General features: G+C 36.1%; 1 protein-coding gene across 1 annotated transcript in view; it reads right to left on the bottom strand.

The window, feature by feature from the left end:
* Positions 1 to 998: 998 nt before the first annotated feature.
* Positions 999 to 25836, bottom strand: part of SELENOF (selenoprotein F) — a 49346-nt gene continuing 24508 nt past the window's right edge. The window contains exons 3-5 of the mRNA XM_042781693.1: positions 22977 to 23040; positions 3526 to 3575; positions 999 to 1130 (exon numbers count right to left, since the gene is read on the bottom strand). Coding sequence (XP_042637627.1) covers positions 999 to 1130; positions 3526 to 3575; positions 22977 to 23040 — 246 coding nt within the window. The remainder of the gene's footprint in view (positions 1131 to 3525; positions 3576 to 22976; positions 23041 to 25836) is intronic.

Consider the following 25836-nt stretch of genomic DNA (forward strand, 5'->3'; position numbering starts at 1 on the left):
CTTCGGTGGGCCAGGAGCAGGAGGAAGAGCTGAAGCCCACGGTTGAGGGGCTTTCACCCAGCCCCTAGAGCATGGCACTTTGAACTCAGACTTAAAGTCTCCAAACTGTAGGAGAATAAATTCCTGTTTGTTCAAGCCATCCCATTTGTGGTATATTCTTGTCAGAGTGGCACTAGGTAACCAGAACACATATGAAAAGAAAATGATAAAAATGCACTGAGAAAACTGTTATTCTTAAACATGAGAAGATAAATAAGAATTTCAAATTCAGAATGATTTTTGAAATTTTTTATTTACATTTTGGTCTTAAGAGATCCTTTTTAAATTCCTTCTTAAAAATCTGCCAAATATCAGATCCACACAAATCCTTAAAAAGGTTTTCTGTGTAGTCTTCATTAATGCAAATCTTTGCGAATGATTCACTCTTAACTGTGTATCTTGACTCTGTTTCACAATAATGAGGCTACAAAGTTTTTATGTGTTGCATTCATTATAAACTATAAATGACATTTCTTTTAAAAGGAAAGCTGGGTAATACAAAAATACAAGAGCGTCTGAGGAGCAGGCAATCTGTTGAGGCTCAGTATATCTTACTTGCTTTATAGCTTTCTGACACTACTTTCAAAGAGCACATAGCACATGAGGAATAGTAATCATCTCCCTTACTAACCTCTCTAATTTAAAAATCTGTTGTTTGTAAAACTGGACCAATTATCACAAACTATCATTTGCATAATTAACCATAAGTCTGTTACAAAGCATTCAGTTAGTGGTATCAACAAATTAAAGAGGTTGGAAATTTATAAAAAATGAAGTTTGTTAAGCTTGCCAACTCATTAGATATCATGGGCTGAGCTGCTACTTTAACTTCTAATTAGATGTTCAATGCCTCACAAAGACTAATCAATGGAAGGAAGCAAACACTAAATTATTTCCTAGGTACTGCAATATTTCATCTGATACATTAACAAAAGGATAGGATGAAATTTAAACAAGATTTATACGCGTTCCAACTTTTCACTCAAGAATTCTTCTACGCTGTCTGTGTTCCATTTGAGGATGCTCAGTTCTTCAGCAATGTTCCCATTGTCATCCAAAAGCTTCAGTACAGGGTCTGAACCTCGAACATACTATAAAAAAGAGAGATGCATCACTATTTTCTGCTCTTAAAGAACCTTCTCACCAAGGCTGAAAACAATTCAGTCCAGCTGGATTAAACTAATAAAAAACACTTTCAAATATAACATCAGAATTAGTATGTCATAAGGAAGTAATCTGTCATAAGCAGTAATCTTTATGGGAGCTCTGATAGCATAGTGGCTAAAGCACTTGACTGCTAACCAGAAGGCTGGCGGTTCAAACCCACCAGCCACTCCTCGGAAGGAAGGTTGGGCAATCCTACTTCCGTAGTGATACTGCCTCGGAAACCTAAGGAGGGGTCGCTATGAGTCGGGGCCGACTCAACGGCAAACAACAACAACAACAACAACGAAGTCTTCTAGGAAAAAGCTGAATGGGATTTTTGCAAATAATTAAAAAAAATAAATAAATCACAGTTTACTTCTAAAGAAAAAAAAAAAACCTGTTGGCTTTGAGCCCTGCAAATTTAAACTGAAATTTAAGTTTATTACTGAATATAACAGGTATTTATTATATACATATATATATATAAATAAACAAACCAAAAAAATACCCACCCAAACTCATTACCAGTCAGAGCCGATTCTTAGTGACCGCTCCTTGGGTTTCAGAGGTAGTATCTCTACAGAAGTAGACTGCCCAACTGTCCTTCCAAGGAGTGGCTGGTGGGTTTGAACCCCGAGCCTTTTGATTAGCAAATGCCTTAGGCATGCCACCAGAGCTCCTACACACACACACACACACACACACACGTATATATACATACACTCTTAAACTCTCAAATGAGTTTAAAATCCAATGGAGGAAACACACCAGTTCAAAATTAATTGATGAGAATGATGATATAATGAACAATGCTGAAATAAGCTATGCAAATAATTGATCAGACTTGGGATTCCACTTTGGGTTAAATTTTCCTTAGTTTAAGAGATCTGATGATTCTGCTGTAATAAGTCTTGATTTGGGCTGGATTACTGAGACTTTAGACCCACTAATTGGGTCTAGTACTTCTCACGACAGCTCTGAGAAACTCTAACTTTGGTAAATATGAAAACAAATATGGCCCCATTTGTTAAGAGACTGAATCTTTAATTCTAAATTAAGTAGAATTAGATAACTAGATACAGGGATCTCCTACAACAACTTTCAGAAATTATGCTTCAATTCTTCTAGGTTTTTTGGGGTTGTGAACTCTAGAGATGGGGGCAAGCTCTGATGTACAACAGCACTTGGTATAGTCCCAATTCCCTTTGTGGAGTTTTACAAATGTAAGCTGGGGGATATGTATGCTTTTCCTCAGAGACATCTTATAACTAAAAGAGCTCTGGGGGTATAGTGCCTAAGGCACTGACTGTTAACCAGAAGGATGGCGGTTCAAACCACCAGCCACTTCACAGAAGGGAGACTAGGCAATCTATTTCTGTAAAGATTTACCACCTGGCACTGGGGTTTCAGACACATAAAAAGATAATTATCAATGTTAGCCTTGAAGTAAATTCTAGGAAACATTTAACCCCAAGACTCAATTCATTAACCCCGAGACTCAATTCAAAAAGTCAATTTATCACTTTTTGCTACCATTTAACTGCTAACTAGAAAGGCTGGTGGTTCTAACCCACCAGCCAGCCACTCCTTGGAAGGAAGGATGGGCAATCTACTTCCGTAGTGATACTGCCTCGGAAACTCAAGGAGGGGTCGCTGTAAGTCAGCTCCGACTCAATGGCAGTGCGTTTGGTTTTGGTTTATGCTAGACACATACTTTACTATTAACACTAATAATCAGGATGAGGCAGTGTTTTGATCTGCTGTGCATAGGGTCACTGTGAGTAGGAGACAACCTGATGGTACCTAACAACATTAATATACAAGATTCAGTTTTGAGTCACTTTATCTAATAAATTACAAGTTCTAAAATTTAAAAATAATTAAAATATCATGCTCACTGAGCACAGAAATAACCTGTGTTTTCTGGAAAAAATGCCCCTAAACTATAGATCAGGAGCTCTGGTAGCATTGTGCCTAATGCACTTGACTGCTAACCAGAAGGCTGGTGGTTCAAACCCACCAGCCACTCCTCAGAAGGAAGGTTGGGCAATCTACCTCTGTAGTGATACCTTCTTAGAAACCCAAGGAGGGGTTGCTATGAGTCAGGTCCAACTTGATGGCATGTAACAACAACAACAACAACAACCACCACCACCACAAACTGTAGAACTATGAACTAATAAATTAATAATTATGTTACTACTTAAATATTTCTGATCAGGCTACCTACAAAAACTCTTTTAAAAAATTTATTTATTTAAAAATTCACTTATTTTAATAAAAGAAAAGAAATAAGAAACTAACATTGGAATAAAAAGATTTCATTAAAATCAACCATACCTTGATTTGTAGCCCTCTGAATAGTTTGGGTTTATCACTCCTGACGAAAGCTTTAAAAAAAAAAACAAACCAGAAACTGAATTTTTAGTTACAAGACCAAACTAGCTACAGAAATTAAAAGGAAAAGTAGCACTAAAGTTAACAAATGAAACACTATGGCCCTAAATAGAAAAACTAAGGAAAACAAACATGAGTGAAAAGATATACCATGTTCTTGGATGTGAAGACTGTATGTTTTAACACTTTGTTTCAAGATAATCAAAATATGAAATTCCAATGGGGTATTTAGGACCACTGAGATAGCAAAGCTTATCTGTAAGAGTGAATGTGTGAGAACACCCAAAGCAATTTTAAAAAAAGTAAAATATGGAGAATTTGCTCCATTGCTTATTAATATATGATGTGGATACAAATATCAGAATAGAGAAAGAGAACAATAAAATGGATTAGGAAACCTAGAGAAATGTAAATATCTGTAAGAAATTTTTTTATATGGTAAAAATACCAAATCGGAGAGACAGACAGACTCTCTCTGTATCTGAAGTGTCTGTGTGAATTATTCAAGAAACATTTTTGGGAAAATTGCTGAACTATTTGGAAAGAAGTATTACATATGTCATTTCTTATATCTAAATTCTAGATGAATTAAAACATTAAATGAATTTGACAATTATTTATTGAGGAACTATTTTATGACAAAGACATAAAACTATATAAAAGAGACATGACTCCTGTTCTCATGGTGTTTACAGACTGGTGAGGAAGAAAAAAACCAAAAATTACCTTTAATATATATGAAAAAATAATAGTTTTGATATATAAAAGGAGCCTTATAAATTAAGAAAAAAAATGAAAGCATTTACTAGGGACACAGACAGGCAATACACAAATGTAAAAATTGTTAGTAAACATTTGAAATAAAATGCTCAAATGCCACAAATAAGCAGCACATAAAACAACGAGGTGCCCACATTCAGAGTGACAAAGAGTAAAAAGAATACTCAAGGTTGGACAGAGGAAGGGGTTGTGCAGGGGATGAGTTGTGGGAATTGAGCACAGAAATAACCTGAGTTAAAGAATTTGTAATACATTTTCTAAAAGAAATACAAGTTAGATGTTCCATTTAAGTACTTTTAACAGTTTAGTAATTTAATATCTTATAGTTATTAAAACGAACGGACAATAGATTACATATATACAGGTTACTTGTAAGCAGAAAAAGAGGCAGTCATTTGAACAAGGGGATACTGTGTGGTTTAAAACCAGGAAAGGTTTGCATCAGGTTTTGTATCTTTTCACCATACTTACTCAATCTGTAAGCTGAGCAAATAATTCAAGATGACACATGAAGAAAAATGCAGTATCAAGATTAGATGAAGACTCATTAACAACCTGCAGTATGCAGATGAAATGACCTTGTTTGCTGAAAGTGAGGAGAACTTGAAGCACTTACTGATGAAAATCAAAGGCTACAGTATTCAGTATGGATTACACCTCAACATAAAAAAAACAAAAGTCCTCACAACTGGACCAGTAAGCAACATCAGAGTAAACAGAGAAAAAACTGAAGTTGTCAAGGATTTCATTTTATTTGGATCTATAGTCAATACCCATGGAAACAGCAGTCAGAAGACATAATGCACTGGGTAATTCTGTTGCAAAAGACCTCATGAAAAGTGTTAAAGAGCAAAGATGTCACTTTGAGGATTGAAGTGTACCTGACTCAAGCCATGGTATTTTTAATTGCCTCATGCATGTGAAAGCTGGACAATGAATAGGGAAGACCTAAGAAAAGGTGATCCCTTTGAATGTGGTGATGGCAAAGAATAATATACCAGGGACTGCTAGAAGAACAAATCTACCTTGGGAGGACAGCCAGAATGCTTCTTATAAGTGAGGATGGTGAGACTTAAGTCTCCTGTACTTTAGGAATGTTATCAGGAGGTACCAGTCCCTGGAGAAGGACATGATGCTTGGTAAAATAAACCAAAAAACAAACTCACTGCCACTGAATCGATTTCAACTCATAGTGACCCCCATTGGGTGTCTGAGGCAGTGAATTTTTACAGAAATAAAATGCTCCATCTTCCTTCTGCAGAGCAGCTGGTAGATTTGAACCACCAAGCCTCTGGTTAGTAGGCAATGTCTTAGGCACTGTGTCACCAGAGCACCTTACTTGGTAAAACAAAGGGTCAGGAAAAACAAGGAAGACCCTCAATGAGATCATTACTGGCTGCAGTAATAGGCTCAAACACAGCAACAATTGTGAGGATGGCACAAGACAGGGCAGTGTTTCCTTCTGTTGTGCAAAGGGTCATTATGAGTTGGAACCAACTCAACAGCACCTAACCACACTACCACCAACACAGGTTACATTTGGAGTTCCTGGGTGGTCTGAATGGTTAATGTGCTTGGCTGCTAAAGGCTGGAGATCCACCCATAGACGTGCATTCAAAGAAACGCCTGGTAATCGACCTCTGAAAATTTGGCCACTGAAAACTTTATGGAGTACATGCATGAGTCGGAATGGATTTCAACTGGTGGTGGTAAATTTCATGTATTCTTGCCTACAGCAAATTAAAACTAAACATAAAAAAACCCAACAATAACAAAACTTTATAGGTGAGAGCAACTGATAACTCAGAGACTAACCAAAAGCAGATCCTAAAGACACCAGAAATAAAGTAATTCTTAATACTGGTTCTGTTATCATTTGCATCAATCTCTACTTAAATTTTATACACACACATATATATGTATACCTTTGAGATTTTTTTTTTCAAAACTCAGAACTGAATTACTTAGCAACAGCACCATAGACATATTTCATATGAAGTTCTTGATATATACTTACATTTAGGAGGAAAAAAGGATTAGTATAAGTACCCCCCCCCCTTTTTTTAAGAAAAAAAGGTTTTTAGGACTTGTTAGAAGAGATTCACACATTTACCTAACCTTACAAAATATGGTTCAAAATAAAATTGATTATGTTATTCTGGTTTATGAGGATATATTCTTTATTAATTCCATTCTTTCAGATTTGTTAAAATGCCACTTCTCTGCAGATTCATAAATCTTCAAACAAAAATGATCTTATGATATCCTATCGCATTTTACACTACCTCTTTTGCAAATGCTGTATGTACACCTGTGTAAAACAACACATAACATACCTTAACTATTAATTTTATCTATGTTCTTTCTTTCCTAGTATATATGAAACTTCTCTGGGAAATGACTATTCTTATACTTCTTTGTATCTGTAACAAAGCCTAGCACATTTAACAATGCTTATTCATTCAACAGACTGTTACCAGGCTGGAATGAGTGAACATATTTAAAAGGAATTGGAAGATGAGTCACTAATGACTATTTTCATGAGTTCTTTTCTCTCTGCTAAAGATAGCTCCATAGGCCTCCTAATTTTGAATGAGGGGAGTATCTGTTAAATATCCTGTAGTAGCAAATCACATTTTGCATGCAGCAGATAAATCTTTTAAGATATATTTGAGTGTTATTGTATCTACACAACAGTAGATAGCATTATGAGAATGTAAGGAAATTAAGTTAACTTCAAGAAATCTACAATCTGTTTCATTAAATAGGCTTCAACAAAAAGATAAAAAGTGGTCATAAAAACAATGTTATCAATTTTACAACAGATAATAAGTAAAGAGTTCAGAGGAAGGACAATTTAGGAAGCTGGAGTGATAAAGAAATAGGCAAAAAACATAAGATGCACCATTTGATGAGAACTAAATTAGATTTATAGGTATGTGAACATAAAACAATGCCCTTCAACATGACTCTGAAAGATTAAAAAGATTTTTACCTCTTACTACTTCAAAAAATTTATTCCCAAAATTTGACATTTCACAGAGTCACAACAGATCTAAAATCATCTCAAAATATTTTGCCAGAGAAAGTACACTGAAGAAGTATGGTAAAAATGTACTCTAAGAAAGGCAATATAATAGTACTTGTCAATCCCTAGGCAATCAAGAAAAAAATACTCAAAAATAAAAATTGAGTCCACTGGATCCTGATGGCACAGGAAGGGTCAAAGTTCACAAATGTGCAAAAATACCTCATAAAGTTAACTTACTGTGCTCTAGTTTGGTTATGAAATAAAAAGTAAAATAGTTAAAAGAAAAAGTAAAAAAGAAATTAACCCATTCTATATCTAGAAAATGTTCTTCCACGAATTATTTTATTTGTCGATTATAAAGGCAGTTTTCTAAATAACACTTAGAAACCAGTTTAAATGTTTCATTTTTCCGCTAGATTCTTACTAGTAAGCCATTTGTGCAGCTCCCTAGAAATAACAGCTAAGTTTTGTTCCATATACAGCTTGAAAAGTCTTGAGATTCTTAATGTACCTTACAGTTCAGTTCAAAAAAGGCTCTTCAGAGCTAATTACAAAGAATAGGGGAAAAAAAAAAAAAAAAAAAGGCCATCCTTAGATCCTCTTCCTTGTTCTAAAAAGAGAATGAAACTGAGAATGGAGGGAAAAGAATGAAGAAGTGTATGTCTGGAGATTAAAAAAAAATGTTTAACATAGTCGACTAGATCTAATGATGTAACCTTTAACCACATTACAAATACACAACATACTATACTGTTTTTAAGATTTAATTTGAGTGTAATGGCTTAAGACTTGTGAAATGTCACATGAAATTACCTGGATGGATAATTAGATTTTTCCTATTGATTACAAATAAGTACATTTGAATTGTCAAACTATACCCTGCAAAAACAATACAAAGCAACAACAGCAATGACAAAAGCAAAAATGAATTTTCAGCTGTGTTAAGAAAACTACAGGATACCTAAAAAAAGAGTACTTCTAAAATAAGAAATTTTACTGTTGTATAAAAACCACGTGAAGTATAAAATTATGAGTCATCTGGATCATTACAAGTCAATTTAAAAATATTTTAAAAATCCAAAATTGCAACTTAAATTATTAAGAGAATTTGGGGACACGCAAGGTATAATAATGACGAAAAGATAAACAAAAAGGAATGACCCCTCAATTCAGAGTAATAAAGTCGGAGAAGGAATGTCTGTATTCATCAAGGCTATATATAACCAATGTAAACAGGCACTTTTCACCACATACCCATTTGTCAAAAGCAGAGGCATCCCTTGAATTAGATGAATCTAGTACATTAATTAGTTAATTACTTCAATAAATATTTGAATTCCTCATACCAGGAGCTATGCTAGGCAGCAAATATTAACACATACTAATGATGAAAAATTAAACAATTCCAGGCTTTAAAGAGCTGCCAGTTTAGAAGGAGAAAAAGGTAAGCCAAATACATTACAGTATTATGTGAGGACTGCTATGGAACTTTAATAAAGGGTAAGAGCAAAAAATTCTGTCTGGCAGAGCATTCGAAGGCCATGCAAAAATAACGCTTCAATTAAATTCTGAATGAGTAAGAGTTTGCCATAAGAATTAGGAAAGGGCATCTGTTAGGCAGAACATATAATGTGTGCAAAGACACAAGAGGTCTGAGTTCAGAGAACTGCAAACAGTTCTGCAGAGCTGCTTTGGGGAAAAGAGGTGTTAAACTAGAAAAGTGAAGCCATACTATGGTAGGTCTTTGATGTTACGGAGTTAGATATTTATTCTGTATGTGATGGGGAACTTTAAAGGATTTTAAGCAAGACAGCCACATCATCAGGTATGCCTATAGACAAGAGCTTTATAACAGCTGTGCAGAAGAGGCAATGAAAGTAAGAAAAAGGAACAAGACAGGTAGACTGGTAACAATGAACTGTAATCCCTCTGGATAAAGATTAGCTAGAGGTTTGAATTAAAAGCACAGGAAAAGAGAAGGGAGTAGGTTTCATGATTATTAATGAGAGAATCAGGAGCCTGAATGGCATAAAAGGTTAAGCATTGGATTACTAATGAACTAAAAGGTTGGTGGTTCAAACCCATAAAGAGGAGCCTCAGAAGTAAGGCCTGATAATCTGCTTTCAAAAAAGTGTCAGCCTTGAAAACCCTATGGAGCAGATCTACTCTGCACACATCCTTAGCTGAAAGTGACTTCATGGCAACTAACAACAACAAGGAGAAGGGAAAAGAGATAAACACTTGGTGATTAACTGAGTATAACATGTGAAATGCATGGGAATACCCACTGAGATGTTTCAGCAAATGGATGCAGTGCTGGAGGTGCTTACTCATTTATACCAAGAAATTTAGAAGACAGGTACCAGAAGAGATCTGTATTTACCCATTCCAAAGAAAAGTGATCTAACAGAATGTGGAAATTATTGAACAATATCAATATCATATGCAAGTAAAAAAATTTTTTTTTTGAATTGGATACTTAAAATTGGTATATTTTACTGTATGTAAATTATGCCTCAATAAAGTTGATTTTAAAAACAGATGGTGCCTGCTGGGCCCTTGTGAGATCATGAGCGGGCAGGCAAGTAAAATTTTACTGAAGGTAATTAAAAAATGGTTGCAGCAGTATATTGACAGGGAATTTCCAGAAATTCAAGCTAAATTCAGGAGAGGGCATGTAACGAGGGATATCATTGCTGATGTCAGATGGATCTTGGCTGAAAGCAAAGAATACCAAAAAGATGTTTACCTGTATTTTATTGACTATGCAAAGGCATTTGACTATGTTGATCATTACAAGTTATGGATAACACCGAGAAGAATAGGAATTCCAGAACGCTTAATTGTGCTCAGGAGTAACCTGTACACAGCCCAAAGAGGCTGTTGTTCAAACAGAACAAGGGGATACTACACGATTTAAAATCAGAAAGGGTGTGAGTCTGGGTTGTACCCTTTCAGCATACTTATTTATTATTTAATATCTATGCTCAATAAATAAGCTGGTAAGGTGGACTATAAGAAGAAGAATGCAGCATCAGGACTGGAGGAAGACTCATTAACAACCTGCAATAGGCAGATGACGCAACCTTGCTTGCTGAAAGTGAAGATGACTTGAAGCACTGACTGATGAAGATCAAAGACTACAGTGCTCAGTATGGACTACACCTCAACATAAAGAAAATAAAAATCCTCACAACTGGGCCAATAAGCAATATCACGATAAATGGAGAAAAAAACTGAAGTTGTAAGGAATTTCACTTTACTTGATCTACAATTGACACCCATAGAAGGAGAAGTCAAGAAATCAGATGTTGTACCGCACTGGGCAGATCTGCTGCAAAAGACTTCTTCAAAGTATTAAGAAGCAAAGATGTCACTTTGAAGACTAAGGTGCACGTAACCCAAGCCATAGTATTTTCAATTGCCTCATAGGCGTGTGAAAGTTGGAGAATGAATAAGGAAGACTGAAGAAGAGTTGATGCCTTTGAATTATGGTTTTGGTGAAGACTACTGAAAATAATAATGGACTACCAGAAGAACAAACAAATCTGTACTGGAAGAAGAGCAGCCAGAATGCTCCTTAGAAGTGAGGACAATGCATGGCCAGGCAGTGCTTTGTTCTGTTGTACACAGGGGTGCTATGAGTCTTAGCGAATTTGATGGTACGTAATGACAACAACAACATGTGAAAGAAAATCATGATTCTTGGGTTTCATGCTTATACTTTTAATAGCCAGGATGTAAAATGGTGGAAACAGAAGCTAGAATGTAGTAGCTTGAGGAAGGACTGGAGGTGAATAAACAGAATTATGCATCTACTGATGATAAGAGCTATAGCTGTAAGATATATATTGATCTGTTTTTTTACATCCCAAGTGGACAATAAATATGCTTAAATGCTTGATGTAACTGATTCTTTTTATCCAAAGAGGGAGTATAAGATACATAATAACAATAATCCCTTGCCATGGACTCAATTCAGACTCACAGCATCACTACAGAGCAGAGTAGAATTGCCCCATAGGATTTCTAAGGCTGTAAAATCTTGGCAGAAGCAGACTATCACACCTTTCTCCTGAGAAGTGGCTGGTAGGTTCAAATTGCCAATCAATCAGTTAGCAAGTGAGCACTTAACAGTCACTGAACAACTAGGGCTCCTTAGTAATTAACCAATATTTAATATTCCAAGTTACAGAATAGTGCTTGACATACATATAGTAAAGGAGCTCTGGTGGCGCAGTACCTAAGGCATCTGACTGCTACTCAGAAGGTTGGCAGTTCAAACCTACCAGCTGCTCTGCAGAAGGAAGATGGGGCAATCTACTACTTATAAAATTAATGAATGATTAATCTATACTTGTTGGTGTCAGGCATAAACTATATGATTTACATGTAATTTAATTTAACACTCAAAACAGCCATGTATGTAGGTATTAAGCCATCTGTACCCATTTTATAAATAAGGAATTTTATGAATATGCTAATGGATCAGTACTCTTTCTAGTAAAATTATAATGTTGCATCATACTCCTAGGTACCACTACCAATCATAGGTGATATGAGAAGTGAAAATCTATTTGCTATCTTGTCGTAGCTGCTGCTGACTTGGTTCCCAAATCATGGCAACCCCATGCACAATTAAATGAAATGTTACCCTGTTCCGCATCATCTCTGTTATCAATTGTGGATTGGACCATTGTGATCTATAGGGCTTTCACTGGCTGATTTTTGAGAGTAAACCACCAGGCCTTCTATCCTTGTTGATCTTAGTCTGGAAACTCCATCAATACCCACTCAGCATCATAGCAACGTGAGAGCCTCCAGTGATAGACAAGTCGTGGCTATGCATGAAGTACAGCGGCCAGGAATCAAACCTGGGTCTCCTGCATGGAAGGTGAGAATGCTATCACCTCTTCTGCTATCTTAATCAGCTGCCCATCAAACAACTCTGATTCATGTATGTCAGAGAAGAATGGTGCTCCATAGGTTTTTTTTTTTAAAATTGTGATTTGGGTCAACGTTTACAGAGCAAATTCACTTTCCATACAGAAGCTCACATACACTTTGTCTCATGACATTGACCACAATTCACCACAATGCAACAAACAGCTCCCCCTCCAACTTCCTCCCCATAGTTATTTCTTCCCTGTGTCCCTCCTTCCATGCACTCTTGCCCCCTGAGATGTCTCCCTGGGCATACACAGCCCTTCCATTCTCCAATGTCTGTTCTCTCCAAGGAATGTATCTACCTAGTGTTAAATGTTAACCTCATATGCCTGTCTTTTGTTGGCTGGAAGCCACAGGAGTAGGTTCAGTTCCAGACCTGAAGGGCAGCTAGGGGCCACAGTCTCAGTGGTTCCATCAGGCTCTGTAAGACCAGAAAGCCTGGTCCTCTATTTTTTGTCCCTAATAATTTTGAATTTTGTTCTACAACTGTTCTCCCTCTAACCAGGGTCTCCTACATAGATCTCCCCTCTGAATGGCTGACAGTGATAGCCGGGTACCATCAAGTTCTTCTAGTCTCATAGTCGTACAGGCTGAGGACTGCATGGTGTACCAGTTGCTTGGACTAAATATTTCCATGAATCTTTGGTTTTCTTAATTCTTCTTTGGTCTGGATGACTGAGACCCATTGTTGCATCTAGATGGCTGCTTGCAAGCTTTTAAGATTCCAGTCTCTACTCACCAAAGTAGGATGTGGAACAATGTTTTGTGTAGTATGTTATGCCAATTGAGCTTGATGTCCCCTGTGACTATGGTCTTGAACCCCCAGGGTCAACTACTCACTCCCCCTGGGTAGCTGGCTGTGGCCAAGAAGTGACTCCAACCTTGTCCCTTGTCAGCTCTACTATATACTTGGGAATTCTTATAGAACATACAAATACACTTGTAGAAACATTGTCTGCCAACCCTATACATGGTCTTGGGTACACTTGCTGTTGCATAGACATACCTAATAGTTCAGCCTGTCCACTCATCTATCCACCCATATATTCATGTTTGCCTTCACTGACAACGTAGTACTGTATATGCAAAAGGGTTCATCTATGTTGTCTGTACCTCCCATGTACCTCTCTCTGTATTCCTCTTCCTCAATGACACCATGTTGATCACTCACATTTGGTACACTGCCCTTCCCTTCACCCAAATCAATACTTATCTCTACCTATCTCCCCTTCCACCCCTGGTAACCAACAAACAAAATTTCCTTCCATAGATAAACCTTTCCTTGACTTTTTACAATAATCGACTAATACAATATTTGTCCTTCTGTGATGGACTTATTTCACTCAGCATAATGTCCTCCAAGTTCATCCATGTTATGCGGTGTTTTGTAGATTATACATTATTCTTTAGAGTTGCAAAGTATTTCATTGTGTGTATGTACCATAATTTGGTTATCCATTCTTCAGTTGATGGACACCTAGGTTGTTTTCATCTTTTGGCTATTGTAAATAGTGCTGCAATGAACATGGGTGTGCATATATCTGTTCTTGTCCTCACTCTCACTTCCTTAGGATACATACCTACTAATGGAATGGCTGGGCCAAGTGGTATTTCTAATTCCAACTTTAAAGGAATCGCCATACTGCTTTCAACAGTGGTTGTACCATTTGACAGTCCCACCAGCAGTGTATGAGAGTCCCAATCTCTCTGCATCCTCGCCAGCATTTGTTATTTTCTGCCTTGTTGAACTTTGCTACTTAGTGCAGGGGCAAGGTGGTATCTTATTGTTTTAATTTGCATCTCTCTAATGGTTAATGATCGTGGGCATTTCTTCATAAGTGTGTTGGCTGCCTGAATATCCTCCTTGATGAAGTGTCTATTCATGTCTTCTGCCCATTTTTTAACTGGATTATTGTGTTTTTGTTATTAAAGTATTGGGGATTTCTATACATTCTAGTTAAGTCCCTTGTCAGATATGTCATTGCCAAATATCTTTTTCCCAATCTGTAGGTTCTCTTTTGATTCTTTTGGAGAGGTCTTTGGAAGCACATAAAAATTTAATTTTTAGAAGGTCCCATTCATCTAGTTTGTCTTCTGCTGTTTGTGCACTTTGGGGTATGTTTGATAGTCTATTTATGCCATATATTAGGGCCCCTAAATTTGCCCCTCAGGGAGCTCTGGTAGCATAGTGGCTAAGACACTTGCCTGCTAACCAGACGGCTGGCGGTTCAAACCCACCAGCCACTCCTCGGAAGGAAGGTTGGGCAATCCTACTTCCGTAGTGATACTGCCTCGGAAACCCAAGGAGGGGTCGCTATGAGTCGGGTTTGACTCGACGGCACATAACAACAACAACAACAAATTTGCCCCTAGTCTTTCCTTGAGGAATTCTATAGTTTTAGGTCTCACATTTAAGTCTTTGATCCATCTGGAGGTAATTTTTGTGTATGGTGTGAGGTACAGATCTTGCTTCATTTTTCTGCAAATGGATATCCAGTTTTTCCAGCACCATTTATTAAACAAACATTCTCTTCCTCATTGAATGGACTCTGGCTCTTTGTCAAAGATCACCTGACCACAGGTCGATGGATCTAGTTTTGGGTTCTCAGTTCTATTCCATCACTCTGTGTCGGTCATTATACCAATATTAGGCAGTTTTGACTACTGTGGCTGTATAGTAGGTTTTGAGATCCGGCCTGTGAGACATCCTACTTTGTTCTTCAATAGTGCTTTGCTTATCTGAGGTCTCTTTCCTTTCCATATAAAGTTAGTGACTAGTTTTTCCATATCCTTAAAAAATGTTGATAGGATCTGGATTGGGAGATTCCTTTGGATGGAACTGACATTTCCACAATGTTCAATCTTCCTATCCATGAGCATGGCATGTTCCTCCATTTATGAAGATTTCTTATGGTTTCTTGAAGTAGTTTTTTATAGTTTTCTTTGTACAGGTCTTTTGTGCCCCTGCTAAGATTTATTCCCAAGTATTTTATTTTTTTGGTAGCTATTGTAAACGGTATTGATTTCCTTATTTCTTTTTCAGCAATCTCTTTGCTGGTGTAGAGGAATCCAACTGATTTTTGGACGTTGATCTTATATCCTGCCACAATGCTAAATCAATTAGTTCCAGTAGATTTTTTTACTGAGTCTCTTGGGTTTTCCAGGTATAGGATCATATCAACAGCAACTAGGGATAGTTTCACTTCTTCCTTACTAATTTGGATGCTTTTGATTTCCCTTTCTTGCCCTGTAGCCCTGGCTAGGACTTCCAATACAATGTGGTGATAGAGGGCATTCTTGTCTGGTTCAGGTTCACAAGGGGAATGGTTTCAGTCTTTCTCCATTGAGAATAACGTTGGCTGTTGGTTTTGCATAGATGCCCTTTATTATGTTGAGGAATGTCCCTTCTATTCCTATTTTACTGAGAGTTTTGATCAGGAATAGGTGTTGGATTCTTTTCTGTATTGATTGATATGATCATGTGGTTTTTCTCCTTTATTTATGTGGCGGATGACGTGGATTGTTGTTCTAATGTTGAACCATCCTTGCATACCTGCTTTGAACTCCACTTGGTCATATTGAATTATTTTCTTGATACGTTGTTGGAGTCTACTGGCTAGTATTTTGTTGAAGATTTTTGCATCTATATTTATTAGGGATATTGGTCTGTAGTTTTCCTTTTGAGTGATGTCTTTGCCTGGTTTTGGTATCAAGATTATGCTTGCTTCATAAAATGAATTAGGGAGGATACCATCCTTTTCTATGTTTTGGAATAGTTTGAGTAGGACTGGTATCAGTTCCTCCCTGAATGTTTGGTAGAATTCTCCAGTGAAACCATCTGGGCCAGGACTTTTGTTTTTGTTTTTTTGATGACCTGCCCAATTTCTTCTTTTGTTATGGATCTGTTCAACTTTCCCACGTCAGTCTGTGGCAGTTTAGGTAAGTGGTGTGTTTCCAGAAATCTGTCCATTCCTTCCAGATTTTCAAATTTGTTGAAGTACAGTTCTTCATAGTATCCTGATATTATCCTTTTTTATTTCATTTGGTTACTAATGTGATGTCACCCATTTCATTTCTTAGTCATGTTATTTGTATTCTCTCCCTCTTTTCCTTTGTTAAATTTGCCAGTAGTTTGTCAATTTTATTCATCTTTTCAAATAACCAACTTCTAGTCTTGTTGCTTTTTTCTATTGTCTTTCTATTTTCTGTTTCATTGATTTCTGCTTGAATCTTTATTATTTCCTTTCCTCTGGTGACTGTAGGCTTTTCTTGCTGTTCTTTTCCTAATTGTTGGAGACCTTGGTTTAAAGTATTGATTTTGGCTCTTTCTTCCCTTTTGATGTGTGCATTTATTGCTATAAATTGGCCTCTAACCACTGCTTTTGCCGTGTTCCAAAGATTTTGCTATGTTGTGTTTTCATTCTCGTTTGATTCAAGGACTTTTTGACTTTTATTTTTTCCTCTTACCCAGTCTTTCTTAAGGAGGGTGCTGTTCAGCTTCCATGTGTTTGCTCTTTTTCCATTGATCTTCCTATTGTTGATTTCTAATTTGAGAGCATTGTGATCTGAGAAGATGCTTTGCAGTATTCCAATGTTTTTAAGTTTATTAAGGCTTGCTTTAAGGCTTAAAATATGGTCTACCATGGAAAATGTTACATGTGCACTGGAAAACAATGTATATTGTGCTACTGTTGGGTGAAGTGCTCTGTAGATGTCTATAAGGTCAAGTTGGTGGATTGTATTGCTTAGCTTTTCTGAGTTTTTACTGAATTTCTTTCCAGCTGTTCTATCTTTCATTCAAAGTGGTGTATTAAAGCATCCCACTATGACTGTGGAGTCATCTATTTGGCTTTTCACCTCTTTTAAAGTCTGATTTATGTATTTTAGGGCTCTTTCACTGGGCCCATAGATATTTATTATGGTTATATCTTCATGTTCAATTGATCCTTTAATCATTTTGTAATGTCCTTTCTTGTCTTGTATAGTGGTTTTTGTATAAAGTCAATTTTATCAGAAATTAATATTGCCACTCCTGCTCTTTTTTGGTTGCTATTTGCTTGATATATCTTTTTCCAACCTTTTATTTTAGTCTATTTTTGTATTTCTCTCTAAGGTGTCTCTTGTAGACAGCATATTGATGGGTTTTGTTTTCTTATCCAGTCTGCAATTCTGCGTTTTTTAACTAGTGCATTTAATCCACTGACATTCAGTGTAATCACAGACAAGTATGCATTGGTTGTTGTCATTTTGTTATGTGTTTTCTCATGGTGTCCCTGGTTTCTTTGTACCATATAATTTTCTGTGCTGAGCTCATTATGTTTAGGGATAGTGTTATCATTTCCTTTGTTTCTGTTGTTTTAGAATTTGATAAATATTTATGCTTGTCCTCTTTTTTTGTTGTGATGTGAAGGTTTATCATTTTTCTTTGAGGTTACCTTGTGCTTTATAATTTTCTCCCCAAGTTCAGAACAGTCCAGTCTATCTTGCAACTCTCTTGACTTCATTACATTAGAAGTTCTGTAACTACACAATATTTTCCGTCTTTTTGGTTTGTAGTTGTCCTCATTTGTCAATTGATGTCTTTGGTTCCCTGTTTACAATCTTGTAAGCCCATTTTACCTTGAATATGTCCACAGCTATGTTGGTTTCTGTGTTATATCATCCTGTATATATTAATGGTTGGTGGTTGTTTGGTATTATTGGTTCTCTTTTCAAAGGACTCCCTTTAGTATCTATGGTAAGGTTGGTCTGGTTTTAACAAATTCCCTTAATTTCTGCTTATCTGCAAATCTAATTTCATCATCATATTTGAGGGACAATTTTGCCTGGTATATAATTCTTGGCTTGCATGGTTTCTGCTGAGAAATCCAAGCTTATTCTTATTGGCTGTCCTCTGTAAGTAATTGTTCATTTTTCCCGTGCTGCTTTCAGGATTCTTTCTTTGTCTTTGGTTTTGGTGAGTTTGATGATGATACGTGTTGGTGATTTTCTTTTAGGGTCTATCCTGTTTGGGGTTCGTTGGACTTCCTGAATGGATATAGTTTCATCTTTCATCAGATCAGGGAGTTTTCTTCCAACAAATCTTGGACAATTTTCTCAATAGTTTTATTTTTCTCTTCCTGGTCTGGAATTCCAGTTACATGTAGGTTATTCCTTTTGATGGTATCACACGTGAACCTTAGGCTTTCTTCATTTTGTTTTGATCCTTCTTCTGACTGATTCCTTTCCATAGAAGTAATGAGGTATTTGCTTTCAATCTCATTAATTCTGTCTTCCATTGACTCAATTCTCCTCTGCCTTTTCAATGTGTTATCTATTTCTGAAAATTTAGTATTAATCTAGATTTCTCTCCATAGATTTTGGATCATTTCTTATTTTTCATTTATTTTGTCATTTTGTTCTTGTATTTTCTTTTCAAATTGTTCTAGGGTTTTGTCTCTGTTTTCCTTAACTGTTTTTCAATCCTTTGAAGATAGCTAAATATAATTCTTTTGAATTCCTTATCAGGGAGTTCCAATACTGCTACTTCCTCAGGGATGTGTTCTGGGTCTGTATCCTGCTCCCTTGTTTCTACAACTTTATATTGCTTCTTTGTGTGGACTGTGATGGTCTGTTGTCTCTGAGACATTGTGAGGTTGTTGTATTTAGATCTGTGTTAACTGTTCATGAAGAGCAATAAGGGTGAGTCAGGCTCCTCTTTGTGGTTATTTACTGTTGGCCAGTTTGTGGAGAAGGAAGTGGTGGCTTTCAATCAGTAAGTGGAGCTGCAGGAGCTACAATGTGGTTGCATTGTATTGGCATGGTTGCTGTCTCCCACTCAGACCAAAACTACAATCAAAAAAGCATCAAAAATCTAAAAGCAAGTGGACAAAAAATACCACATATACATACAAGAACAATCACCAAGAAAAGGAAAAAGAACAGAACAGAAAAGAGAAACATCTCTGCAATATCTGGGGAGAGGGTGCTAAGAGAGTATAATAGGAGAATAATGAAGGAAAAAATGGGAAAAATGCAAAAAGAAAAAGGAACGGGGTTAACCACAACAAAGAAAAAATGTAAAACCAGGAACAAGGAAGAGAGAAAAAGCTGAAAACTAGAAGCTGGGCAGGGAAGAATAAAGAATAATAATAAAAAGGACAAAAAGAATAGCAAGAATTTTAAAACAGACAAAAACAAACTAACTTAAAAAAAAGGTGGGGGGGGGCAGGGCACCCAGGCTCTATCCAAGCACAAAGACTGGGATGGAATTCTTGCCAGCCCAGGAGGTGGGTGGGAGTGAGGAATGGCTGCACCTCCATTCACCAAGAAGGTGTGGGGTATAAGAGTAACAAGGGGAATATCACACCTTTGTAGCCACTGGTGTGCCTAATGTGTTTGCAGTTCCTGGGAAATGGAGCCTATTCTTAAGTCTCTGGAATCTGGGAGTATGCTGTCACTTTAAATATCCAAATGGTCAAAGCACTTGGAAACATTCAAAATGGCTGTGCACTCTGGACAGGCAAAATTCCACAGCTCAGCCTGCCTTCCTCTTTCGCTGCTTCCCCTTTTATTCACCAGCCACCAGTGCAGTCCTCCATGTAGACCCTGGCTAGCAGGGCTGATTTTTAGGTTAATTCTTAGGTCTTATACCACTCAGCAATATCCAAGCTGTCTGTGCCATCAGGATTGCTGCCAGACCTAAGCTTCATATGTCTCCGTTTTTGGTGTTTTCATGCAAATTCTTCTACTAGTTGGAGTTTAGTCCACTTCTATATCCTTCCCTTCAAAGTTCAGGGCTCTGGGATTATTTTCTGTATCTGTAAATTGGTTCCCCTTTTCTTTGTTGAAGAGGGTCAATGCAGTTTTTCTGCCTATTCCATCATCTTACCAGAACTCCCTCCATAGGGTTTTCAATGACAGATTTTTCGGAAGTGGACCACTAGGCCTTTCTACCATGGTGCCACTGGGTACTACATTATTTCCAAAGTCCTTAGCCCATGGGCCAAATAAGGCCAGCTTATTTTTGTAAATAGTTTCAATGGATAATGGTTATTCACTTATGTACTGTCTATGGTTGCTTTTGTACTGTCTATGGTTGCTTTTGTACTACAATAGTGGAGTTGAATAGTTGCAACAGTGATAGTACGGCTTGCACAGCTGCAAATATTTGCTATACTTTTCTTCAGAAAAAAAGTTTGCCCAGCCTTTCTAATATAGAATTAAGGGCAATTCACATTTTTTGTGGGACAGTCATAACGTCAACAAGGGTTAAGACACATGCTAGGCAAGAAAAATCCACTTACTCCTATTATTACTTTTGATGTCACCAAAAAGGATAGAATACTAGGTCTAATCTACTATGAGAAATTATTATGCCTACTGTTTTCTCTCCTTAAACAATTAGAATGTGGGTTAAAAGCTATTTTTGGAGGCATACTTAGAACTGGCTAAGGAATATGACCTGGCTGGGATTATTCTGCACAATCACTGAGTGGTTTAATGTTGATAAAACATATAAAAATTTAAATTCGTCCCTTTTCTGGAATAGTTTAACATTAATTTATTCCTCTGTTTTATGACAAGGTTAATTTAAGTGATCTCAAAAAGTTACAATGCAATATAAGTCAAAGCATAATGAAGGTTATCATAATCCCATTAGCTACTCAATATTGAATACAAAGAATATGAAGCAGTCATGACATGAAAATTAGCTCAGTTATTTGTAAGACTAACACATCATCTGTTTATATACTATTACAAAAAGTGGTCACTTTAATTAGTGTAAAAAAGGAACAATTCCCTTTTATGTCCTATTCCAAAATATAGTTTAGACGGCAATCTGAAAGAGGGAATATAATTGTTCTATCAAAATGTTTTACAGGCTCTGAAAATATTGGTATTATACGTAACTATATTAAGTATGGATACACTTTAAGGAATTAAACAATCATTTTCATTTTCAAGAAAACTTGTACTTATCCAATTTATTTTCAAAAGGAAAAGACTACGACCACATGTACCCTAAAGTGTAATAATTTAACTATATATAAGAAACATACAATTACGTTCTACTACAAGGATTAGTAGCCTGCACCCAAGTTTTTGAAGACTAAACAACTGTAAAGACTATTACCGTAAACAAAATCTGTTAACATAAACAGAAGGGCTAACTGCTGTATCAAACCTACTATTTATCCTCATGATAATCCACGTCACAAAAAAAGAAAGCAAGCTAGTAAACATGAATAATCAATATAATGAAAAAACAAGGTATTCTGTTTGCCAAAACTTTCTAGGATTAGAATGATCACAATATCATTCAGAAAACTGATATAAAAAAGCTAAAACTGTGGTATAATTTCGACTTTAAGTATTTGAGGCCAAAAAAACATTGTACAAAGTAATGAGAGTCCCTCCCACCCCCACAAGCAGAGGTAGGTATTATTTCCTGTGTTACCTCAGAAAATGTGGTTATTCTAACAAAAAATGTATTTAATTAGCTGTGTATCTGCTATTATATGGGCCTCAAATAAAACATTCCCAAGTAAAATTACTACATTCCTGTGCCAAAAACGAGTAATATTTTATTATAAACAATTCTAGGTCAGCAATAAAAGATATGTGCTAAATTAGACAATTTTATGAAAAACTAAATGTAAAACACTCTCTTGTCATTAAGTAAATAAGGAAACAAACCATGGGAAAGTCAGCAGAGACTAAAACAGAACTGAAAGGCACATAGGGTACTTATGTATTTCAGTTTTTTTAAAAAAGGTTCATTACTTTCATACAAGTTCAGTTTCACAAAAATGACTTCTAAGAGACATGCAAAGGATAGAACAGAAAAACCTTAGTCCAATTCTTTTTGGAGAGGCAAAGTGCCATTACTATTTGTTAATAGTAATGTTAACCAAAAGAATATACTTTCACAATCATCCTTTCACATGTTTATCCTTAAAATGCTCTGTGAAGATATTCATGCATGATTTTTCTCTTCTACAGTATTCATGAGTATCCCAAATCCTATGATCTATTTTCACTGAATACAATTGTTCCTTAGGAGTTTCATATATATCAATTCACCTTTAAATATACTATAGTGGGGTTATTTAAAGCAATTACATTTAGATTTGGTAAAGGCTCACCTAGTATTTTAAATCTAAACTTCATATACTGGGTTTGCTTAAAGTAAAGGAACTTTTCAAACAAAAAACAAATCCAGTAACACTAGCCATCTCTGACTCATAGTGATCCTATCAGACAGAGTAGAACTGCCCTTTAGGGTTTCCAAGGCTGTATCTTTATAAAAGCAGACTGCCATATCTATCTCCTGCAGAGTGGTTAGGGGGTTCAAACCATCAACCTTTCAGTTGGCAGCCTTTCCTTTAGATTATAAGCATAATCTTTAATTATAAAGATTTCTTACAGCACTTTAACTGCTGTGCCACCAGGGCTTCTAAAGTAACTTAGTACTCATTTAAAAAGATTCCACTTCTGTTTAAAAAAAAAAAAAGAGAGTGAGAAAAGATTCATAGGCTATTGGAAAAGCATAATCCTAAAAATATTTACTTCTGGGAGTATTTCATGAAACTTTTCTTATGAAATGTTCATGTTAAATGATAAAATTGAAAGTTTACTAGTTAAATTTATATACCTTGGACTTGTGGGAACCTCCCCAATTTTCATCCACAGACCTCAAGAATAGCTCCTGCATACAACTATAAAAAGGAAAACACAGTTATTAAAAAGAAAAATGATATAATTTTAAAAGTATTTATAAAACTGCACAGCATAAATGTCACAGTTAAGCAGATGCATAGATCACAAAGAGGTACAAATTACTAAATAGGACGATCTTGCTCCAGTCTAACAGAAGAGGAAGCAAACCCAAGGATACTAAATGGCTCCTCTAGGTGGAGGAGCTTAAGCACTACTTAGAGGTATTCCTAAATCCAGTCAAAGGCAATATGGAGACTTGACAATAAACTCCAATAGTTAAGATGTTCTAGGAAGCTATTTACAAAGTCTTAAAGATTTCCTACAGTTTTTTTTTTTTAAAGAGTATTAAATTGAACATAGGCATGTATCCATCTACCCTAGATATCAAAACTAAACCTGATGCTGTTGAGTTAACTCTGATTCCTACAGGACAGAACAGAACTGCCCCCTAGGACTTCCAAGGCTTCAAATCTTTACAGAAGGATGCTGCTACATCTTTCTTTAGTGAAGCGGCTAGTAAGTTGAAACCATCACCTTGTGGCAAGCAGCTGAGTACTGAAATTACTGCTCCACCAGGGTTCCTTCCACCATAGATACTTAATATAAATTTTTTCTCATTGCTTTTTACCATAAGTGATTAAATAAAACAAAATGAAATCAATTAAACAGAACAAAAACCCAATACCTTTTAAAAGTATAGCAAATACTGTGCAAAGATATAGGAAAACCAGTAAAATCTAATTATAAAGAACTTAAATGCAAATATTTTAATAAAATTGAACTGAATTGGATTCAATGGTAAATATTGCATTTCTATCCTGCACATTTTCTTTATAGTGAAAACTCATTATAAAAAATGCAAATGCCTAACTGCAATGAACTCAGCTTAAACAGTTTCAATGGTAAAAATAAAATTAGAACACTGGGAAGCATCTTCATGCATCCCTGTCTCCAGCCCCCAAATCCAGTTAGTCTATAAAGTATAGATTTCACTGTCTAAATCTCTTTCAAATCTGCCCCTTCTCTGTTTTCACTATCAGTGTGTTGGCTGAAGCCCTTGTAACTTTGCTCTGGAAAATGGCAGTATTTTTCTGGCAACATTATTCCCTTTTGCCCTATCAGTTATCATTCACACCACTAGAAAAAGTTATTAAAATACAAATCTGTCATCACGTCACTGATAATAGTTGTTTGATTTGGTCCACTACCTAGGATAAAGTCCAGACTTCTAATCAAGGCCCACAAGACCCTACATCATCCGACATTTATGTATCTAACTATTACCATCTTTTATCATAACCAAGCTGTCTGATTTATGTTAGATGGCTATATTCTCTCATACCTCTGTGCCCTTTAATTAACTTTTTCACTTGGGTAGGGAGCCTCTTCACCTAATCACTTTCCAACTTACCATTAAGCATCAACTCCTGTGGGGAAAAAAAAATGTGGTGTTTCACTTGACCCGCTAAATGGCTAAACCCTTCCTCCTGTGTGCTTTCATACCACATGTGTATGTTTTGTTTCCAGCACATCTCACTGAATTCTATAAAGAAATCTATATGACTGGAATAATACAAAAACAAATAGTACCCACTCACTGCCATCGTGTTGACTCTGACTCATAGTGACCCTATAGGACAGACTAGAACTGCTCCATTGGCTTTCCAAGGCTATAAATCTTTATGGAGGCAGAGTGCTTCATCTTTCTACATTAGAGTTGCTGGTGGGTGGGTTTAAACTGCTGACCTTCTGCTCAGCAGCCCAATGTTTTAACCACTATGCCACCAGAACTCCTTACAAGGGAATCAAATAAGTAAAATTTAGTAAAATAAGTAAAAAATCTTCCTTGTCTGCCTTCTACCCACTACACAACAACCTTTAAAATGCTTGTGTTTTTAGTTCTTCTGTCACACAATGATTAATATGATTATATCCATGGTTCCCGATATATCAACTTTAAGAGATCTTTGATTCCTCCATCCTTCCAATTTTTGTTTATTCTATTTTTAATTCTTTTAGTGGTTACCTTCAAAGCACTGGATATTATGTTTTAGTCTAACAATCATAGAATATCCTGCTGACTGCATTCTAGCAGTCCAGTTCATGTCTGTTTTTCCATTCTTTGAGGCAGTGTCTTTTGTCTTATTTTGGCATTCTTATACCTATACCTATACTAGGACCTCTGGTAGCATAGTGCCTAAGGCATTTTACTGCTAACCAGAAGGCTGGCGGTTCAAACCCACCAGCCACTCCTCGGAAGGAAGGTTGGGCAATCTACTTCTGTAGGAGGTGTCACTACGAGTCAGGTCCGACTTGACAGCACATAATAACAACAATACCTTTACTAAGAAATATATAGGAGGTGTAGTTGTACAGTAGCCTAGAGATAGCTCTTTAATAACTTTAAGGGTTACTTCTTTTTTAAATATTACAACGTACTAATGTAAAGAATGTTTTATTATATTTAGATAGAAGGTGATCTTAATTTTAATAAATTTAAATATTTTCAACCGAATTAAGTAACTCCATAAAAAAAGCTACAGAAATGCTACATACACAAATATATGTTCTAGGAACATACCTACACTTATTAGTTATGTGATCTTGGGCAATTAAGAGCTCTATGCCTCAAACTACTGAACTATAAAATGTGGAAAATAATGATAATTATCTCAGACTTGTAAAAATTATATAAATCAATTCATGTAAAGTACTTGCAACAATGCCTTCATATATAACTCAATGAATGTCAGTGGCTATTATTAGTAGTATTTGTGCCATTATCTAGTATTGTT

Source organism: Orycteropus afer, unplaced genomic scaffold, assembly GCF_000298275.1.
Source record: "Orycteropus afer afer isolate SDZICR_OR568_19922 unplaced genomic scaffold, OryAfe1.0 scaffold00152, whole genome shotgun sequence".
Taxonomy (NCBI): Eukaryota; Metazoa; Chordata; class Mammalia; order Tubulidentata; family Orycteropodidae; genus Orycteropus; species Orycteropus afer.